General features: G+C 49.8%; 1 protein-coding gene across 1 annotated transcript; it reads right to left on the bottom strand.

Moving 5' to 3' along the window:
• Window positions 1-4,103: 4,103 nt before the first annotated feature.
• DPPA5 (developmental pluripotency associated 5) lies at window positions 4,104-6,304 on the bottom strand. The gene is made up of 3 exons (XM_049695448.1): window positions 5,007-6,304; window positions 4,755-4,933; window positions 4,104-4,334 (listed from the first exon to the last, which is right to left on the bottom strand). Exons 1-2 carry the CDS (start codon window positions 5,116-5,118, stop codon window positions 4,779-4,781), a joined length of 267 nt encoding a protein of 88 aa, XP_049551405.1. The 5' UTR covers window positions 5,119-6,304; the 3' UTR covers window positions 4,104-4,334; window positions 4,755-4,778.
• Window positions 6,305-17,039: the final 10,735 nt, after the last annotated feature.

The raw sequence follows: 17,039 nt of genomic DNA, 5'->3' as shown, positions 1-17,039 counted from the left end.
CGATATTAGTGCTTTTCTCTAAATGGGAAGATGCAAGAGTCTGGGCTCCCTGGAATTATTGCGTTGATACGCACCTTAACTGTTGTGAAATGAAATTTGCATTTCATTGCAAGACAACAGAAATTTAAACACAAAAACATTTTCTGTGCCCTTTGGCCTCCTCTCTCCCTTCTGCTGTGCATCGTGTATCAGCAATATGCATCAGTGAAGCTCCCCCATCGGCAGAGCAACATTCTCCCAAGATTACTGGGATGACTCTTCAGAAGATAACATTCCTTCTTGATCTCCGTAAGGGAGTCACATGGCCTTCAGATCTGGATTGTGTAAACTCTCAATAATACTCTCATTTGATGTACAGCCCTGTGTCAAAAAAAACCATATAACTGTGGCTTGACTTTTTTTTTTCCTTTTAGTTTTATTTTTTTGGCTGCACCATGCAACATGTGGGGTCTTACTTCCCCCACCAGGGATCGAACCCACACCCACTGCAGTGGTTGTGCTACCCTTTCGCTTACCCTTGGCGGAAAATTGATCAAGAGCTTCAAACTCAAAAAACAAAGGACCACCACAAGACAACCATTTCTTTTTTTTTTAACCTTCTGTTTACTATTTCCAAACCTGTTCTATGTATTTGCTCAAAGTCTTGTGTTGCTTAGGATTTTTATCTTTTTAGTGCTGAAAAATCTTCAGTCCAGGGCATGCATGGAATTTATAGCACAGTCTTAAATTTCCAAGCTTGATACTTTTGACACAGATTAACTAACGTAAAGCTGTTTTCTACATTTAGAAGCACTGCCCTTAGGGAATTTCTAGGCTTAGGGTCAAGGGCAGTTTTTTATGCCCCCTCTACACTGCAAAATTGGGGTTCATAACTCTGCAGTTTATATGCCCACACACAATCATTCACTGCCAACTGATTCTTTAAAGGGTGCGCTGGCTGAGGCTAATTTGGGGGCCACAACTGTTGGTCCATAAGGAGACGCAAGCAAGAAGTACAAAAGGGAGACTGTTCACCTAAGAGATCAGAAAAAAAAAGTTTGCAGGTGTCCCTGGGTGAGATTGTAGGGAACTGTTGCAACTGTTAACAGGTATCCAGAAGTATCTTGCCAATGCCCTTGCATTCAAAATGTGCCCAGAGCCACAAGGGACCCCCTTGAGGTGACCAGGATCAGAGGTGGTCTCTTCCCTGGAAACCGAGATGCCCCCCGCCCAGACCCCACCTGATCCCAACACGAGCCCCTCCCTGATCTGTAGAATCTTGGGCCCTGCAATAGCCTCCGATCCTGACACCCAATGATTGTCCCATGAGAGCCTATCAGCTCTTCTTACCGGGAAGGAACAAATCTGCAAGGCAGGTCAACCTTTGTAGATACTCTTGGCCTCCTTCCACACGGAGTTGAGCCAACTGTCCCTCCTGACCCTCCAAACAGGAGGAAAGTCATTTATGTGTGTCTAGTTCTTCAAAATCAGAGGGCCAACGGTTTTAACAATCATCAATTTCTTGGGGATGTGGGAAAGGTGGGACTGATTTCTCCTCCAAAATCCTGGGCAGGAGCTGTGCTGAGTGGTCCATGACTTCCAGGCCAGAGTACTGGTGCAATTCTCAAAGGTTGGAAGGGAGGGTGTCAGGATGCCCGTAGGGTACCTGCCTAGTCTCTTCCTCTCCTCAAAATGAACTTCAATAGCATGCCAAAACGTACCTTTGCTTCCTGGTGACCTAAAGGCTGTATGGCCTCCAGAGACCCCAGCAAACACACACACACCATCCTGCATTTCCAGGAGGCAGGACAGTGCCCTTGACAAAGGACTTCCCAGCTCCCCTCACTGAGCCTTCAATGTGAGAACAGGGGCTGGAGGCTGGAGTCCCTCCTCCATAAGCCTGCGAGGGAGCAATCCAGCTCCAGTCCTGCAGCCTGTCCTTCATACATTCAAGAAATCATGTCTGACTGCCCATGGTGTCAGACATTGTCCTAAGACTTGATATCCTCACTACAACCCATGCGACGGATCTTATCCTATTACAGAGGGGGACCCAAAGCACAAGGCTCATGGTTCCGTCGCTAAAGAGGATCCAAACCCAAGCAGCCAAGCTGGTGTCCTTGTCTTAGAAAACTGTCCTCAACATTTAATATTACATACTGTCTATTTTTTTTTTTTTTTTTTTGCGGTACGCGGGCCTCTCACTGTTGTGGCCTCTCCCCTTGCGGAGCACAGGCTCCAGACGCGCAGGCTCAGCGGCCATGGCTCACGGGCCCAGCCGCTCCGCGGCATGTGGAATATTCCCGGACCGGGGCACGAACCCGTATCCCCTGCATCGGCAGGCGGACTCTCAACCACTGCGCCACCAGGGAAGCCCCATACTGTCTATTCTTTTAAAATCTCAACTTTTCTAGAGTTTACATTCCAGTGGGGCAGAGGAGGAAAATGAACGGTTAGCTTGTCAGTCATGTTTAAAATGCCATGAACAAAACTAAAGTAGGTCAAGCAGAGACAGTGGAGAAGGAGAGGACCTCTGGAGGGAACATGGACCACCGGGAAGAAGGGAACAGAATCATTCAAAAAAAATGAGAGGGAATTCCCTGGTGTTCCAGTGGTTAGGACTCCACACTTCCATTGCAGGGGGCACGGGTTCAATCCCTGGTTGGGGAACTAAGATCCTGCAAGCCACCTGGTGTGGCCAAAAAAATTAATAAAAACAAGTGAGAAGTGTTCTTGGCAGGAGAGCAAAAATAAAAGCCCTGAAGTGGTAACAAGACGGTTTGTTTGAGGGGCAGCAAAAGGATACGGATCTGCAGCAGAGATGCAGGCAGGTGGCACGTTACACAGGGCGTTCTAGATCAGGGCCAGGAGCTTGGGTTAGGTTGGCTGGAAAACTGTGGAGAATTTTGGAGTTCCCTTTGGAGGAGGGGCCATCTGATTAACGTTGTAAGAATTAAGTCTGGTGGAGGAGCCGACGGTGAGATGCCAAAAAGAGAACCCCCTGAGACCTGATAGGAGCCTCTTTCAGTAGTTCTGGCAAGGCAGGTTGGCGCCGGGATGGGGTGGGCAGCTGGACCGGGTACAGGTGCAGGAAGGGCTCAGGTTGGAAGTCAAGGTGACTGGGCTCGAGCAGGGAGTCCTTTTGGGTGGTCAGGCATCAAGGACAGCTTCTAGTTTGGGGCCTGAACCACTGGCCCAAAATGCTGGTGCCATTCGTTTACTGAGTGAGAACGAGAACAGCTGTCTGATGGACAGACCACGTGCCTCTTGCAGAAAATGGCTCCTTGCTAGTTTTTCTCCCCCATTTTTGTTCAGTTGCTCCAAAAGATAGTCAACACTTGTTTCTGGTGTGATGCCTGCCCTACCTAAATCTCACAAGTTCGCCTGAGGTCAGAGGCTATTATCTTCAATTTAGAACCTGAGCAGGGAGAGGGGGTAGGAGGGTGAATGTGGCTAAGGTCAAAGGGTCAGAAATCTCCCTGAGGGGATTCATTCCGGCCTGTGAACTACCAGGCTGGTCTCTACGAGGGAAAACTGTAGCCCCCGTTCTGATGGCCCCTCTACCCTCAGGAGTGAGCCCCACCTATGGTAATGCTTCATCCACCCTAATCCCACTTACCCTTCGGAGGCCAGGGCCTCCTGTAAGTGTGGTGGAGAATTCCAGAGACCATTTCAAGGGGTCTGTGTGAGGTTCTCCTTTCCTGTATACCTATCTGTAAGGCTGAATTTTCTTCACACTCCAACCTAAATAATGTGTAGCAGTAGGCTGAATGCAAATGAGAACCCAGACAGCGGTCTCCAATTTAGTTTACAAGGATATGAAACTCTCAATGCCAGGATATCACATCTCTCCTAGGTTGTCTGATTTTTTGGTCAGAGCTGCATCTCAGAAATTGACTCCCAGACTCTTTTCCTTTTCTCTCCAGACCCTTTCCTTTTCCTTTTCTCTCCAGACCCTTTCCTTTTCCTTTTCCTTTTCTCTCCAGACCCTTTTCCCCCCGTGCTCTGGGACCTCTTTCTAGCCTTAGGGGTTTCACTAAGAGTTTAGCTCCCAGGGCCACCTCACCTGTGATGTTATCTCCAACATCTCAACTACACAACAAGACACATCAAGAAACCTTTTAAAATTTTATTGTGTAATTAGCAACCTTGGGGGGAAGGACAGGAGGACTTAAAGGCAGAGACCAGAAGCCAGCTGGGTGTTCCTTGTCAGGCTGGAGCAGAGTCTAAACCAGACCCCGGCTGCAGCCTCCGCTCTACCTGGCCGTCCCAGGTTGGTCTGGCTGCAAACTGGCTTCCCTTCATCCGAGGAGCTAGGTCGAGCGAATTCATGGCTCCCTCAGGTTGCAGCATCCCTGCACCAGAAAGCCACAGCAGGCAAGTGTGAGGGGAGAGGGTAAGAGCCTGAACAGTTCTCTGCCTCTTTCCAAGGTTCCTCTCTAGGACTTCCCAGCTAGACGTCCTGGCCTGGGATTCTCGGGAACCTCAGAACCTGGGGCCAACTGGGCTCATTCCAACATGGCGGGTGGGGAGGCCCCGCCCCAGGAGGCCAGCCCCGGCCACCTCTCACAGCCTTACTCCAGGGTCCCTAGGGCCAAGGGCCGGCACTGCCAAGGAGTCTGGGGCACAGCCTGGACACAGAGGCCTCCCCGGGTGGGTGCTGTTGGTGTTTGCCCGGAGGGGATAGTTAGGGAGGGGTGAGGAGGGCTGGAGGGGCGCGAGCCAGGCCGCCTGCACAGGCAGGTCCAGGGCACCTGGTCATGAGGCCTCTCAACCTGTTTGTGCCGCTGGCGGTGCCGCTAGGCCACGGGCTGGAGCATCCACTTGGTCTGAAACTTGAACAAGTAAGAGCCGGAAACCATGACTTCGGCGAGGTCCGAAGCTTCCAGACCCTTCATCTGGAGCATGACTTTGCTCACCTCCTCGACGAATGGGATTCGAGATCCGTCGGGGCCTGTTTAGGGAAGAAGATGAGCGCTCGGGCCCAGGAGGGCCGGGGCACCCGGGTTAGGACTGGGCTCACTCACCGAACACGGCTTCCAACAGCCCCGTCTGGACCTGGAACACCCTGGGCTCCGTCAAGACTTCGGGAGTCCCCACCCAAGGTGGGATGTCGTTCCGCTCGGGCAGCTTCCCCATCTTCTGGATGTCTATACCAGCCCTGCTGGGAGCTCGGACCTAGACTGGGCAGGATGACGCCTCCGGCGGAAAGTTAAGCACCTGGGCCAACCACGCCACGCGCCCCTGGCCAACCCCCATCCAGGCCACGCCCCCGCCCCATCCAGGCCACGCCCCCGGTCCGCCCGGCCCGGCAGCGCAATTCCGCACTCGCCACGCCCCGCACGCCCGGGCCGCCTTGGTCTCAGGTTGACTGTCTAGGCTCCCGAGCGCGGGTGGGCCCAGCTGTCTCCGAGTTGACTCGGGCTCCCACCTGCTTTGACTCGTTTCCTCTGCACCAAAATCCCTTCACCTTGGGAGTGAGTGGGGAGACGGCGCTAGAAACCCTTGTTATTCTAGAAACAGTGGCTGGGCCTGAACCTCGGAAAGCAGTACAGGTTTGGGGGTGCGACGGCCACCCAGCTGCCAAATCGAGTCCCTGCCTTCCACGTTCCAAAGGAGGGTGTGTCTGCGCTTGGCCTAAGGGAGCCGGACCCCGGGACTTCACTGCAGGGCGACTTCTGCAACTTCAAGGGACTGAGGGGTCACTCCTGCCACTTAACAAAGAGGAAAACGAGATTCCGATATTCATTTTCTTCCAGGGTCCTGATGGGGGCTCTGAAGTGCCCCACGGTTCACGTTCCTTGAAGCCCCTGAGTCTGGAACTTTTGAATCTACCCGGATTTCGAAGCTCACGTGGCCTAAACTATGTGGTCCGGCCTTCAGGCCCTAAACAAACTTGTTTTATTCATTTAAAAAACAGATTGCTCTAAACACTGCACTAGATCTATCCGATGGGGGTGTGTTTCAATGTTTAGGGGTTCACAGACAGAGATGAAGCTGGCTTTTCCCAAGGTCATGCTCTGATAACATCTAATGTCCCCTCAGCAGCCTTCATGGCCGCTTATTAGGGCAGACCTCTTCACCTGCAATCAAAGCCTGTGGGTTGCCTGTTCTTTTGCAGCCACCAGTGTAATCAATTCAGATAATAATCAATGGCTAACTATCAAATGAAAGGTTATTAACTGGATATTGAAGAGTTCTGGAAAGCCTAGCCCATAGATTACGAATTACAAAGGAGAAAATATTCCTTCACAATAGCGACTTGGAGGGCAGATGCCACTTTAACCAAAGACCGCAATTAGCATCACCAACAATGGGACCAATGGACTACTGGTTTGTCAAAGCCATGAAAACAAAAAAGCAGATCATCTTATTAATCAAGAGACACCCAAGTCCTACGCATGATTCAAACCCTGAATCAAAGACAGAGAAAGACCATTTCAGGACAGTGGAGGAAGTTTTAACATGGGCTATATTGTAAAATAGTATTTGATTGTATGTTCTATAATATACAATTTCTAGAGTGTGGTGCCTTTATTACATAAGAAAAGGTCCTTGTTCTAACACGCAACATGTTGAAATATGTAAAGTGTTGATATCTACAATTCACTTACAAATAGTTCAGCACCGCCCAAAAATGAGCCCCAAAATTATATATATATATATATAGAGAGAGAGAGAGAGAGAGAGAGAGAGAGAGAGAGAATCAATGTGACAAATATCAACAGTTGGTTCTCAGTGAAGGATATACAGAATTCTTTCTACTCTTTCGTAGTTCTCAATTTCAATGAAAGGGAAATAAAGTACTAATGTGTCAGGTAGCTAATAAAAAGTAACTCTTCTGAGGGAAAAATAAAGTATAAACCATCTCCTAGTGAGGACTTCCTTTATCATGGTTTCTAAATACTCCCATCCCCCATATACACACCATTTCTTTGGCTGGAAGTTCAACATGGTATTTATTTATTTATTTTTGGCTGTCTTGGGTCTTCATTGCTGTGCACGGGCTTTCTCTAGTTATGGCGAGCCGGAGCTACTCTTCCTTGCTGTGCACTTGCTTCTCGTTGTGGTGGCTTCTCTTGTTGTGGAGCACGGGCTCTAGGCGCGTGGGCTTCAGTAGTTGTGGCTCACAGGCTCTAGAGCACAGGCTCAGTAGTTGTGACACACGGGCATAGTTGCTTAGCAGCATGCGGAATCTTCCCAGACCACGGATCGAACCCATGTCCCCTGCGCCGGCAGGCAGATTCTTAACCACTGCACCACCAAGGAAGTCCCTCGATATGGTATTTAAAGAAGCAGATAGATGAGCACAGGAATTGCGTCCAACTTAAGAGTATTAGAGAGGAGGCTGCGTAATTATACACTCTTGTTTCAAACTTGTAACACTGTACAAACTTATACAATAAACAACCAGGACTTAAATTACAGACTCAAAAAGTATGACTGTCAAACAAATTTGTACACTAATGACTAACATCCTTTCTAAGGAGTTTGTGTACGCTTAGAATCAGCACAGGTGTGGCACATGAGCAGTTTATAAGCACCCATTTCCCCACCCCTGTCAAGGATTCTCAGCTGTTTGCCTTGCCACTGGAAGAAGTGACTCTGGATTGATTTTTCATTAACAGATGTTGAACCTAGAATTGCAGATTCAAGTTGCTGGTAGAAGAGTAGTGTGATTTACTACGGGGAGTTAGAGTCCCCTCCCTGAACCCTCCTCAGAAAGGTGCCACCAGCTCCTTCCTGCTTGGGGGATAGGGATTCCTAGCTTAATTGTTTTATCCCCAGGAAGCAGTTGTTTCTGTGTCTCCAGGCCCACCTTCAGCTTCCAAGCCTGGCTCTGTGAATACACAGGAGGCGAAACCACTTAAAATTCACTCTCAATCCCAAATGTTACCTGCCAGCAGCTTTTCATTTGAAGCAGGCGGGAACCTCAGGTTCAGCCAGAGGGAGGGGATGCCCCCTCTCTCCCACTCTGAGTACATAGACTGCTGGGCAGGGAACATGGAAAGTGGGCAGTTGGCAGGGAGCTCACGATGTCCCCCACCACGGAACTCAGAGGTCAGGCAGGTAAGTGCCAGGTGCACTGAACCAGAGGTGCCAGAGGCAGCCAGGGCTCTTCCTCTGGGCCTTCTGGAAAACTCAGGGCACCTCCTGGTCAGCCACACCTGGAGTTCCAGCCATCCACCCCTTGGCGTGTCAGTGTGAGCCCGAGGGGACCCCCGAGCGCATGGCTGGGCACGGTCCCCAGAGGGTCACGCCTTGCAGCCCGAGGACACGCAGCGGCCTTTCATCTGGACCATCACCCAGAAACTGACCCAGGGCCCCTGGGGCAGGGCAAAACTGAGAGAAGGCTGCAGAATCCCAGGAACGCTGCCCCAGTAAAGGCAGTCCCGGCGACACCCATTCCTCCCTCCCCTTTCTGAGGAAAACGCCACCAAGAAGGCCAGCATCTCTTTGGCCAGCGACCCTCCGCCCTGCCACGGGCGCGGGATTTTACCGGAGTTTCCAGGAAGTGCTCCCCCAGGCCCAGAGCAGTCACCGCAGCCCAGATCCCCATGAGCAGTCTGTCTTCCTCCTCCTTCGGCCCTGTGCGAAGATTCTAGCCCATCACTTGGGTCCGATCCAAGGTTTGCGCGGAGGGAGCGGACACGCCCCCCACGAGCTTCGCGCTTGGGTCTGGAAACACACCCACCACCAGCACCCGAGCGGCCCCGGCTTCTCCAGTCTCCGGACGCGACCAGCCCAGCGCCTGCACCTCGTCTCCCGAGAGCCCAGCACCGGGAACGCCCAGGCCTCCAGCGCCCGGTTCCCGCGACGCCGCCCGTGGAGACACGTCCGGGGACGTGCTTCCCGGCTCCGGCTCTGGCTCCGGAGCTCCCGAAGACTGCGGCAGTGCCCGAGTTGAGAGTCCGGGGTAGACGGAGCGGCGGGGCCGGGGGTGGAGGAGCCTCGGAAGCGACTGTGAGGGCGCCTGCGGCCGGAACCTGCGGACCCTTGGCCCGCGCCCTTCCTTCCACGGACGCCGAGGATCGCGACCTCGCGTCGCCCAGCGCGTGGGGCACTGCCGAGTCCAGAAGTCCCTGGTTCCCCCTTGGGAGGAGCCTGAGGAGAGGACAGCGGGCGCGCAGTCGCGCCCCGCAAAGCGCCGTCGGAGGGAGGGTGGCGAGTGGGGGTCACGCCGGGCGGAGTGGAGCCCGCACGCCCGGCCCTAAGCGCAGCGCAGACTCCAGCAAGGACGGCGACCCGGGACTCAGGCGCGAGGCCCACCGCCTGGAAAGTCCCCGGCCCGACTCTCTCCGAAGACGGGTCCAGGCAGCGACACCCCGACGTGCGTCCCCGGCGGCCCCGCGAGCCTGCGGGCTCCGGCCACCACCCGCGCCTGCCAGGCCTCCGCGGCAGTGGGAGCCCGGGAGGCCGACGCACTCTTCCATTTCCACTTGCTCCGCCTCGGCTTCGGCCACGTGCAGGCCGCGGTGGGCGGAAAGGATGAGCTCTTTCCACGGGGCTCTGGGGACCCCCAAGGGCCGATGAGCGAGCCTGGCGCACAGTCTTAGCGCGACTCCGCCCTTCCTGGAGGCCTAGCCAGGCAGCTGATCTCAGGCTGGCTTAGGGCCAAGAGCAATGAGCAGGGACACTCACTGAGCCACCCTTTTGCCACAGCGGCCTCTCGCGGCCGCTTCCAGCCCTGCACGACTGTGGGGACTTCCCATTTCCTAGGTCTCAGTGTAACCCGCGAGGGAGGGGGCACCGTGCGTCTGAATCCTGAAGCCTGAGGGAGGGGACGACCTGAGAACAAGTATAGTGAGAACTCTCCAGCAGAATATGTCGAACTCTGTATCTTATTTACAAACGATTTTAAGTTGCTTCTATTACGGCTCTATCTATGATACTCAGTCCAAATTTACTATCTGATTTTGTTCGCTTCCATTTATCTACTGCCCTGAACAAATCAGAATAAACTATTAGGCTCATTAAACCTATTTGCGAGTGCTTCCTTTATAGATAAAAGGACACAGAAAGAATTAGAGATAAAAGGAGAGGAGAATTTTTAATACTGTATTTACTGACCTACTGCTTTTCAAAAAATGTCCCTTGAACACCTGAAAAAAAATCACTTGATTATAATAAAAATGGTTCCCAATTGCAGCATCCAGATTTCAGTTGTTACTTTATTGCAAAACACTGTATTTAAAAGTTAAATGTTTTTTAATGAGTACACCAACCAAATAGGATCTGTTGTTCCCTGGATGTTTAGGTAACAACACACCCTGTGGTACTAAGAGATGCGCTGCTCAAGCTTGAATGTACAGAAGAGGCACTTGGGAGTCTTGTTAAAATGCAGGTTCAGTAGGTCTGGGGCAGGCCTAAGATTCCTCATTTTTCAGTTTCTTGGGTAATGCTCGTGCTGCTAGTTAATGGGTCACATTTTGAGTAGCAAGGTTATTGATACCTCCACGATCTACCTAAAACCATGTCTAGAACGTAAAAACCAGCAGATAGAAAAGTGTGAGGTAATTAGCAGGTCATCTAGTGCACGCTCTCTCAAGCTCTGTATAACAGCATGTGCTGGCCGCCATCCATTTTCAACAGGAGGGAATCCCTTAAACAGCCTCCCTTACCCTCCAGCCCCCCACCAGGTCCCTCCTCCAGGTCCCCAAGTAGAAAGGGGATTATCCATTGCCATTGGCCAATTGCCACGCCGGCACGTGAGCCCAGATATTCTGATTTTTATGTGAAATTTCCCAATTTTATAATGTTGGCACCTGATTCAAAAGGTAGAACCTGAAACTAACACAACGTTGTAAATCAAATATATTCCAATATAAAATAAATTTTTTTTTAAGGTAGAAGGAAAAAGTGGTGTGGGTAAAACAAAATACCTGTAAGAATCACTAGGCCTGGGATTCCCTGGTGACGCAGTGATTAAGAATCCGCCTGCCAAGGCAGGGGGTTCGAGCCCTGGTCCAGGAAGATCCCACATGCTGCGGAGCAACTAAGCCTGTGTGCCACAACTACTGAGCCTGCGCTCTAGAGCCCTCGACACACAACTACTGAGCCCGCGTGTCACAACTATTGAAGCCCAGGCACCTAGAGCCTGTGCTCTGCAAAAGGAGACCGCAATGAGAAGCCCACGCACCGCAACGAAGAGTAGCCCCCGCTCGCCGCAACTAAAGAAAGCCCACATGCAGCAAGGAAGACCCAGTGCAGCCCCAAAAATAATAGTAATAAAAATAAAGAAAGAAATTTATAAAATATTCTTTAAAAAAAAAAAGAATCACTAGGCCTGTGGAAACTGGTTAGCAGCCTCCAAACTGTGCTGTTCCTTCCAGGTACACCTGTATCCTCAGCCTCTGAGAAACAGTGTGCTTCCAAACTTGTGTGACGCCTCAGGTCTAATCCCTCACTGCTTCCTCTCTATCCCAGATTCTCCCCAGCCTTCAGGGGCACAGAACCCGCTTTGCTTCCATCTTGTTCTCCATCAACTCTCTCCAAGTTGATATACAGGCTTAATGCAATTCCTATTAGAGTGCCAGCAAGGTTCTGTCATAGATATAGGCTAGATTATTTTAACATTTACATGAAAAAATAAAGGATCTTGAATAGCTAAAACAATTTTGAAAAAAAAAAGATCAGTGTGCCTAAATTTAATTATTACTATATAGCTATAGTAATCAAGACTGTGCAGTGTTGGCAGATTAAATGTAAAATGTATAGCTATAAAACCTTTACAGGAAAACATAGGAGTAAATCTTTGGCAACTAGGGTTAAGCTAAGAGTCCCTAGACTTGTCACCAAACGGTTGATCCATAAGAGAAAAAATTGATCAATTGGACCTCACCTAAAGGTTTTGTGGAAAAGCCTGTTAATAATATGAAAAGGCATGGGCATTTTCTGGTGGTTCAGTTGTTAGGACTCCATACTTTCACTGCCGAGAGCACAGGTTCGATACCTGGTCAGGGAACTAACATCCCACGTGCAGCAAAAAAAGAAAAAATAATAAAGGCAAACTACAATTGGGAGAGAATATTTCCGAATCCTATATTCAACAAAGGACTAATATCAAGAATATATAAAGAACTCTCCAAACTCAAGAGTGAAAAAAATCAATGCAATTAGAAAATAAGCAAAAGACACTTCAGTGAAGAGGATACACAGATGGCTAATAAACACATGAAAAAATATTCATCATTTGCTATTAGGGAAACATAAATTAAAACAGTATACAACTATCAGAGTGACTAAAATAAAAATCAGGGCCAACCCCAGAGCTGGTGAGGATTCAGAGAACTAGATCACTCATTCATACATTGCTGGTGGAAGGGAAAATGGTACAACAACTTTAGAGATAATCTGATAGTTTCTCCAATGATTAAACATATCATTACCACATGACCCTGCAATTTCTCCCCTAGCTATACACCCAAGAGAAATGAAAACGTATTTGCACACAAAACCCTGCACATGAATGTTCACAGCAGCTTTGCCTGTAATAGCCGAAAGCTGGAAACAACACATTCGCTTCAACAAGTGAACAGATAAACAAACTGTGGTACATTTATACCATGGACTATTATTCAGCGAGAAAAAGAAACCACTGACAGAAGCAACAACCTGGGGGCTTCCCTGGTGGTCCAGTGGTTAAGACTCTGTGCTTCCACTGCAGGGGGTGAGGGTTTGATCCCTGGTCAGGGGACTAAGAACCCACATGCCCCCTGGCACAGCCAAAAAAAACCCAGAAAAATAAATCCCCGTGTTCATAGTCTAGTGGTAGTAGTGCTGGTGATGAGGAAACAGACACGTAAGCCAGACTGAGTAAAATACATACCTGGTTGGATAAGGGTGTAATTTGGAAGAAATGAAAACAAGTCAGGAGGGTGAAGTTGTGAGTTCAAATCCGGGGCACATGGAAGGTATCCCTGAGAACCAGGTACAAGTCATGAAGATACTACTGGTGGTGTGGGGACTGGAAGGGGCCCGAAGTACACACTCATGAGGGAAGAGGGACAGTTCAAGGGCCCTGAAGCTAGAGCATGGGGCGGGGTAGGGGTACTGTCTAAGGAACTGGCGCTGGGACTAGAAAAAGTGGGGACACATCAAAGAGGGCGGGGATTCCGCTGTAAAACTTTCAGCCTGTACTCAGAGAAAAACAGGCAGCCTTTCAGTGTTTAAGTGACTCAGTTTAATTTCCCTTCGATGGAATTCCTCTGGCCCTTGTGTTGGAGAAGAGACCTAAGGGGGATGAGGGCAGACAGGAGGATGCTGCAGTGCCCAGAGGAGAGCTGGGAGCGGCTTGGACCACGTGGTAGCAGGGAGCTGGTGAGAAGTGACTAGACTTTGGATACACCCTGAAGTTCCACCTATGGGGATTTGTTGAAGGGTTGGGTTAAAAAAATATAGAGAGAAAGAGAAATCTTAGAAGGACTCCAAGGTTTGGTGCTGGAAACTCTGAAAGATGGCATTGCTGTGAACTGATGCGGAGAAGACCACAGGAGTAGCAGGTGTGCTCACAGCGCGGTGAGGGCAACTTGATGATTAATTACAGGGAAGCCTGAGGGGCTGGGAAAGTGAGTCCGGCGTCGTTGGCATAGCCATGTGATTTAAAGCCAGGAGACTGCAGAGACCACCGAGGGGATAAGTGGTAGCGATTGCGAGAGAAGATGGGGAGCCTGTCCCTCGGGTCTTTGTAGGGGGTGCGGGGAGGTGACGGGGAGGGGAGGGCCTGGCCCCCGCGCTTCCTTTTTCCTGCTCACACCAAGTAAGGCGACTTGCCCCAGCCCTCGTGGGACCGGATCCTGAACAGGACACCTCTCCGTCCCGCCCCAAGTCCCAGCCCAGTCCGGACCTTGAGAACCTGAGACCTGAGGGTAGGGTCGCGATTGCCACCCGGGAAGTCAGAGGTCCGCCGCCAGCGCCGCCGCCCGCAGCGCGAGCCAGGTGACCCACAGGGTCCGAGCAGACACGGAGACGGAGAGGGAGACCCTGTGGGCCCCGAGGCCCCTCCTCCCCTGCGTCCTTCCGCGCTCTTAGCCGGTCACAGGGTGTGCTGGACGGCGCGCGACTCCGGCGCCCAGGAACTGGGCGCCAGGAACTGTCGGGGTTGGGGCGGTGTCTGCCCAGATCTAATCACTTTCTCTCCAAACTCCGGACCTTAGAAAGGAATCCTGAAACGCACACTCTTCCCGGAACAGAGCTGCTCAGGAGATCGCGTTTTAAATCGGATGAGGCTAGAAGCCTCATTTCCCTTCATAAGACGCCACTTCGGTTCCCGGCACTAGGACGATTCCGGGGAAGAGTCGAGGGTCTTCGGCGTCTTCACGGAGAAACACCCCGCCCAAGAGACACGTGGCCCCAGTTTTTCCTACAAACCACCTGCAGTCCAGAGCGAGCTCAGGTCCCAGGCGCGCCAGAGCACCGGCCCGGAGTCGCCCCCACCCAACCCTGGGGCGGCTCTGCGCGCGGTCGGGGGCCCTGGGGTTCCCGTCCCCTCGTTTCTCCAGGGTCTTGTCGCTGTCCCCGGGGACCTCCCAGTGGAGCCACTGGTAATGAAGCCCAGCCACGCGGCCCCTAGAAGCGAAGGAGATGTCAGCCTCAACTCAGCAATTCCTGGAACAAGCAGCAGCTAACCTCACGTTCTCCCCCTTCACTGAGCCCCTTTATGTTGCTGCATTCTGCCTTTTTAAAACCCTCCCCCGCTCCGTAAGGAACATAACAATATGTATTCACTAAGACAATTTGCCAAGTGCAGATTTCCCCCAACGGAGGAACTTAGTCTCCTTGGAAGACTTCTAATAACCGGAGACACTCTTGCCAGAGGGAGTAGGACTGTGCAGTCCTTGGTAAGCGCTGGATGTGGAAGCCTGGCTCGAGCCTCCAGTTTTGTGCCCCCCGCGCGATCCTGGATAAAACCCAATCCTCCTCCACTCGGGGCTGAGTGCCTTCCTCTTCTCCAGCCGGGTACCACTCGGCACCCCACAGATGCCGCCTTCCCACTGTCCACCTCTATGGTAGCATGATTTCTGCTTTTTTTAAAAAAATAAATTTATTTATTTTAGGTTGGTTTAGGTCTTTGTTGCTGCGCGCAGGCTTCTCATTGCAGTGGCTTTTCTTGTTGTGGAGCACAGGCCCTAGGCGTGCAGGCTTCAGTAGTTGTGGCTCTCGGGCTCAGTAGTTGTGGCACACGAGCTCAGTTGCTCCACGGCATGTGGGATCTTCCCGCACCAGGGCTCGAACCCGAGTGCCCTGCATTGGCAGGCAGATTCTTAACCACTGCGCCACCAGGGAAGCTCGATTTCCGCTTCTTAAAGTGGCTACTTCTCCAACATTCCTCAATATCCTCTTGCAAAAGCGGATTTTTGTTAGGATATGGAAGGGCAGAATTTCAGTGTTGGTTAAGTCAAACTCTGGAAGGTTAAAACCTTGAACACTTGAGTTATTTCAATACATCATTTTGAGAAAATCTTATAACCGAATGTTAAAGGTCATTGCTGCTGTAGGACTGGGTTGAAGCAAGCATCGTCCTATGTGATGTCCTAGGAAGTCTCACCATTTCACGTGCTCTGCTTCCCACCTCCACCCCACTCCCTGCATTTTCCATCAGTGATTTTTTTAATTTTTATTTTATACTGTTGTAGAGTTGATTAACAATGTTGTGTTAGTTTCAGGTGTAAAGCAAAATGACTCAGCTATACACATACATGTATCTATTCTTTTGCAAATTCTTTTCCCATTTAGGTTATTACAGAGTATTGAGCAGAGTCCCTGTGCCATACAGTAGGTCCTTGTTGTCAATGATGTCTTTTGAAGAAGGAACACAATGTATATGTACTGGTTTTCTCTAAAAATAAGTTTCAATGGTATAATGCTGTAAAAAGGGTTCAATCTGGGCTTCCCTGGTGGCGCAGTGGTTGAGAGTCCGCCTGCCGATGCAGGGGACACGGGTTCATGCCCCGGTCCGGGAGGATCCCACATGCCGCAGAGTGGCTGGGCCCGTGAGCCATGGCCGCTGAGCCTGCGCGTCCGGAGCCTGTGCTCCGCAATGGGAGAGGACACAACAGTGAGAGGCCCGCGTACCGCAAAAAAAAAAAAAAAAAAGATTCAATCTCAGTGGGGCACCATTTGGCAACATCTTATCCATTGAAATGTTAAAACTCTTTAACCCAGCAGGTCTGCATTTAGAATTTTATCCTATAGATATACTCCCACATGTACAAGGATATATATTGCAACAGCATGTCTGATCAAAGCAAAACACAGAATACAAGGTAAAGATTCATGAACAAGATAAACACATATTTACAATGTAGGAAGCCCTAAAAAATAAAAAGCAGTGAAAAAGACAAAAGTCCTCATCCTCATGAAATTTCTATTGTAGCATGAGAAAGAAAAATAGAAATAAATTTGTAGTATCTCAGGTGAAGTCAGGTTCAATATGCAACCATCCTCAAGATACACTGTTAAGTGAAAAAATACTGCAAACTGTGTACTGTATGCTACCAGTTGTGTTTAAAAGCATATATGTACATATATCTTTGTATCTGCATAGAAAAGCTTTGAAAAGATACAGTGTTTAAATGACGAAAGAGACTTCATTATATAGCCTTTGGACCATGTATATTATCCATTCAAGATACTTTAAAAGGCATATGTTATATTAAGCATTGACAACCTGCAGAGTCTAAAATGAAGTCTTCCTTCCTTCCCCTTTTGGGTCTGATGAGATTATCATAGTGCTAGAAAGATAAATATCTCAAAAAAATACATACACAAGGAGTGTACAATAATTAATTTGGAATAAAATATAGATAAATAAGAAAGTTTAAATCCATGGTAATATCAGTTTTTGTACCCTATTTAAGTGTAGTTGGGATAATAATTCTTATAACCATCCTGATTTGTTTGTAATTTGTTTTTTTTAAGCACTGGAAGCAAATTTATGTTAAACTTGACATTTTAATGAAGAATCTATGAATATTTGAATACATTTATCAATGTTAAGGCATTTAAAGGTTCAATAACACTTTGCTAAATTCATAAGTTCTATTTTAATAGCTATGGAA

This window comes from Orcinus orca, chromosome 12, assembly GCF_937001465.1.
Source record: "Orcinus orca chromosome 12, mOrcOrc1.1, whole genome shotgun sequence".
Classification (NCBI taxonomy): Eukaryota; Metazoa; Chordata; class Mammalia; order Artiodactyla; family Delphinidae; genus Orcinus; species Orcinus orca.
Note: the sequence above shows the minus strand (reverse complement) of the source record. Positions and strands in the feature narration are given on the sequence as shown.

What these genes read in the sequence shown, in the direction of transcription:
- DPPA5 (XM_049695448.1), bottom strand. Translation starts at nt 5,118, where the DNA reads ATGGGGAAGCTGCCCGAGCGGAACGACATCCCACCTTGGGTGGGGACT. An exon ending in GCTGTTGGAAGCCGTGTTCG is followed by an intron (nt 4,934 to 5,006) that starts GTGAGTGAGCCC and finishes TTCCCTAAACAG; the next exon opens with GCCCCGACGGATCTCGAATC.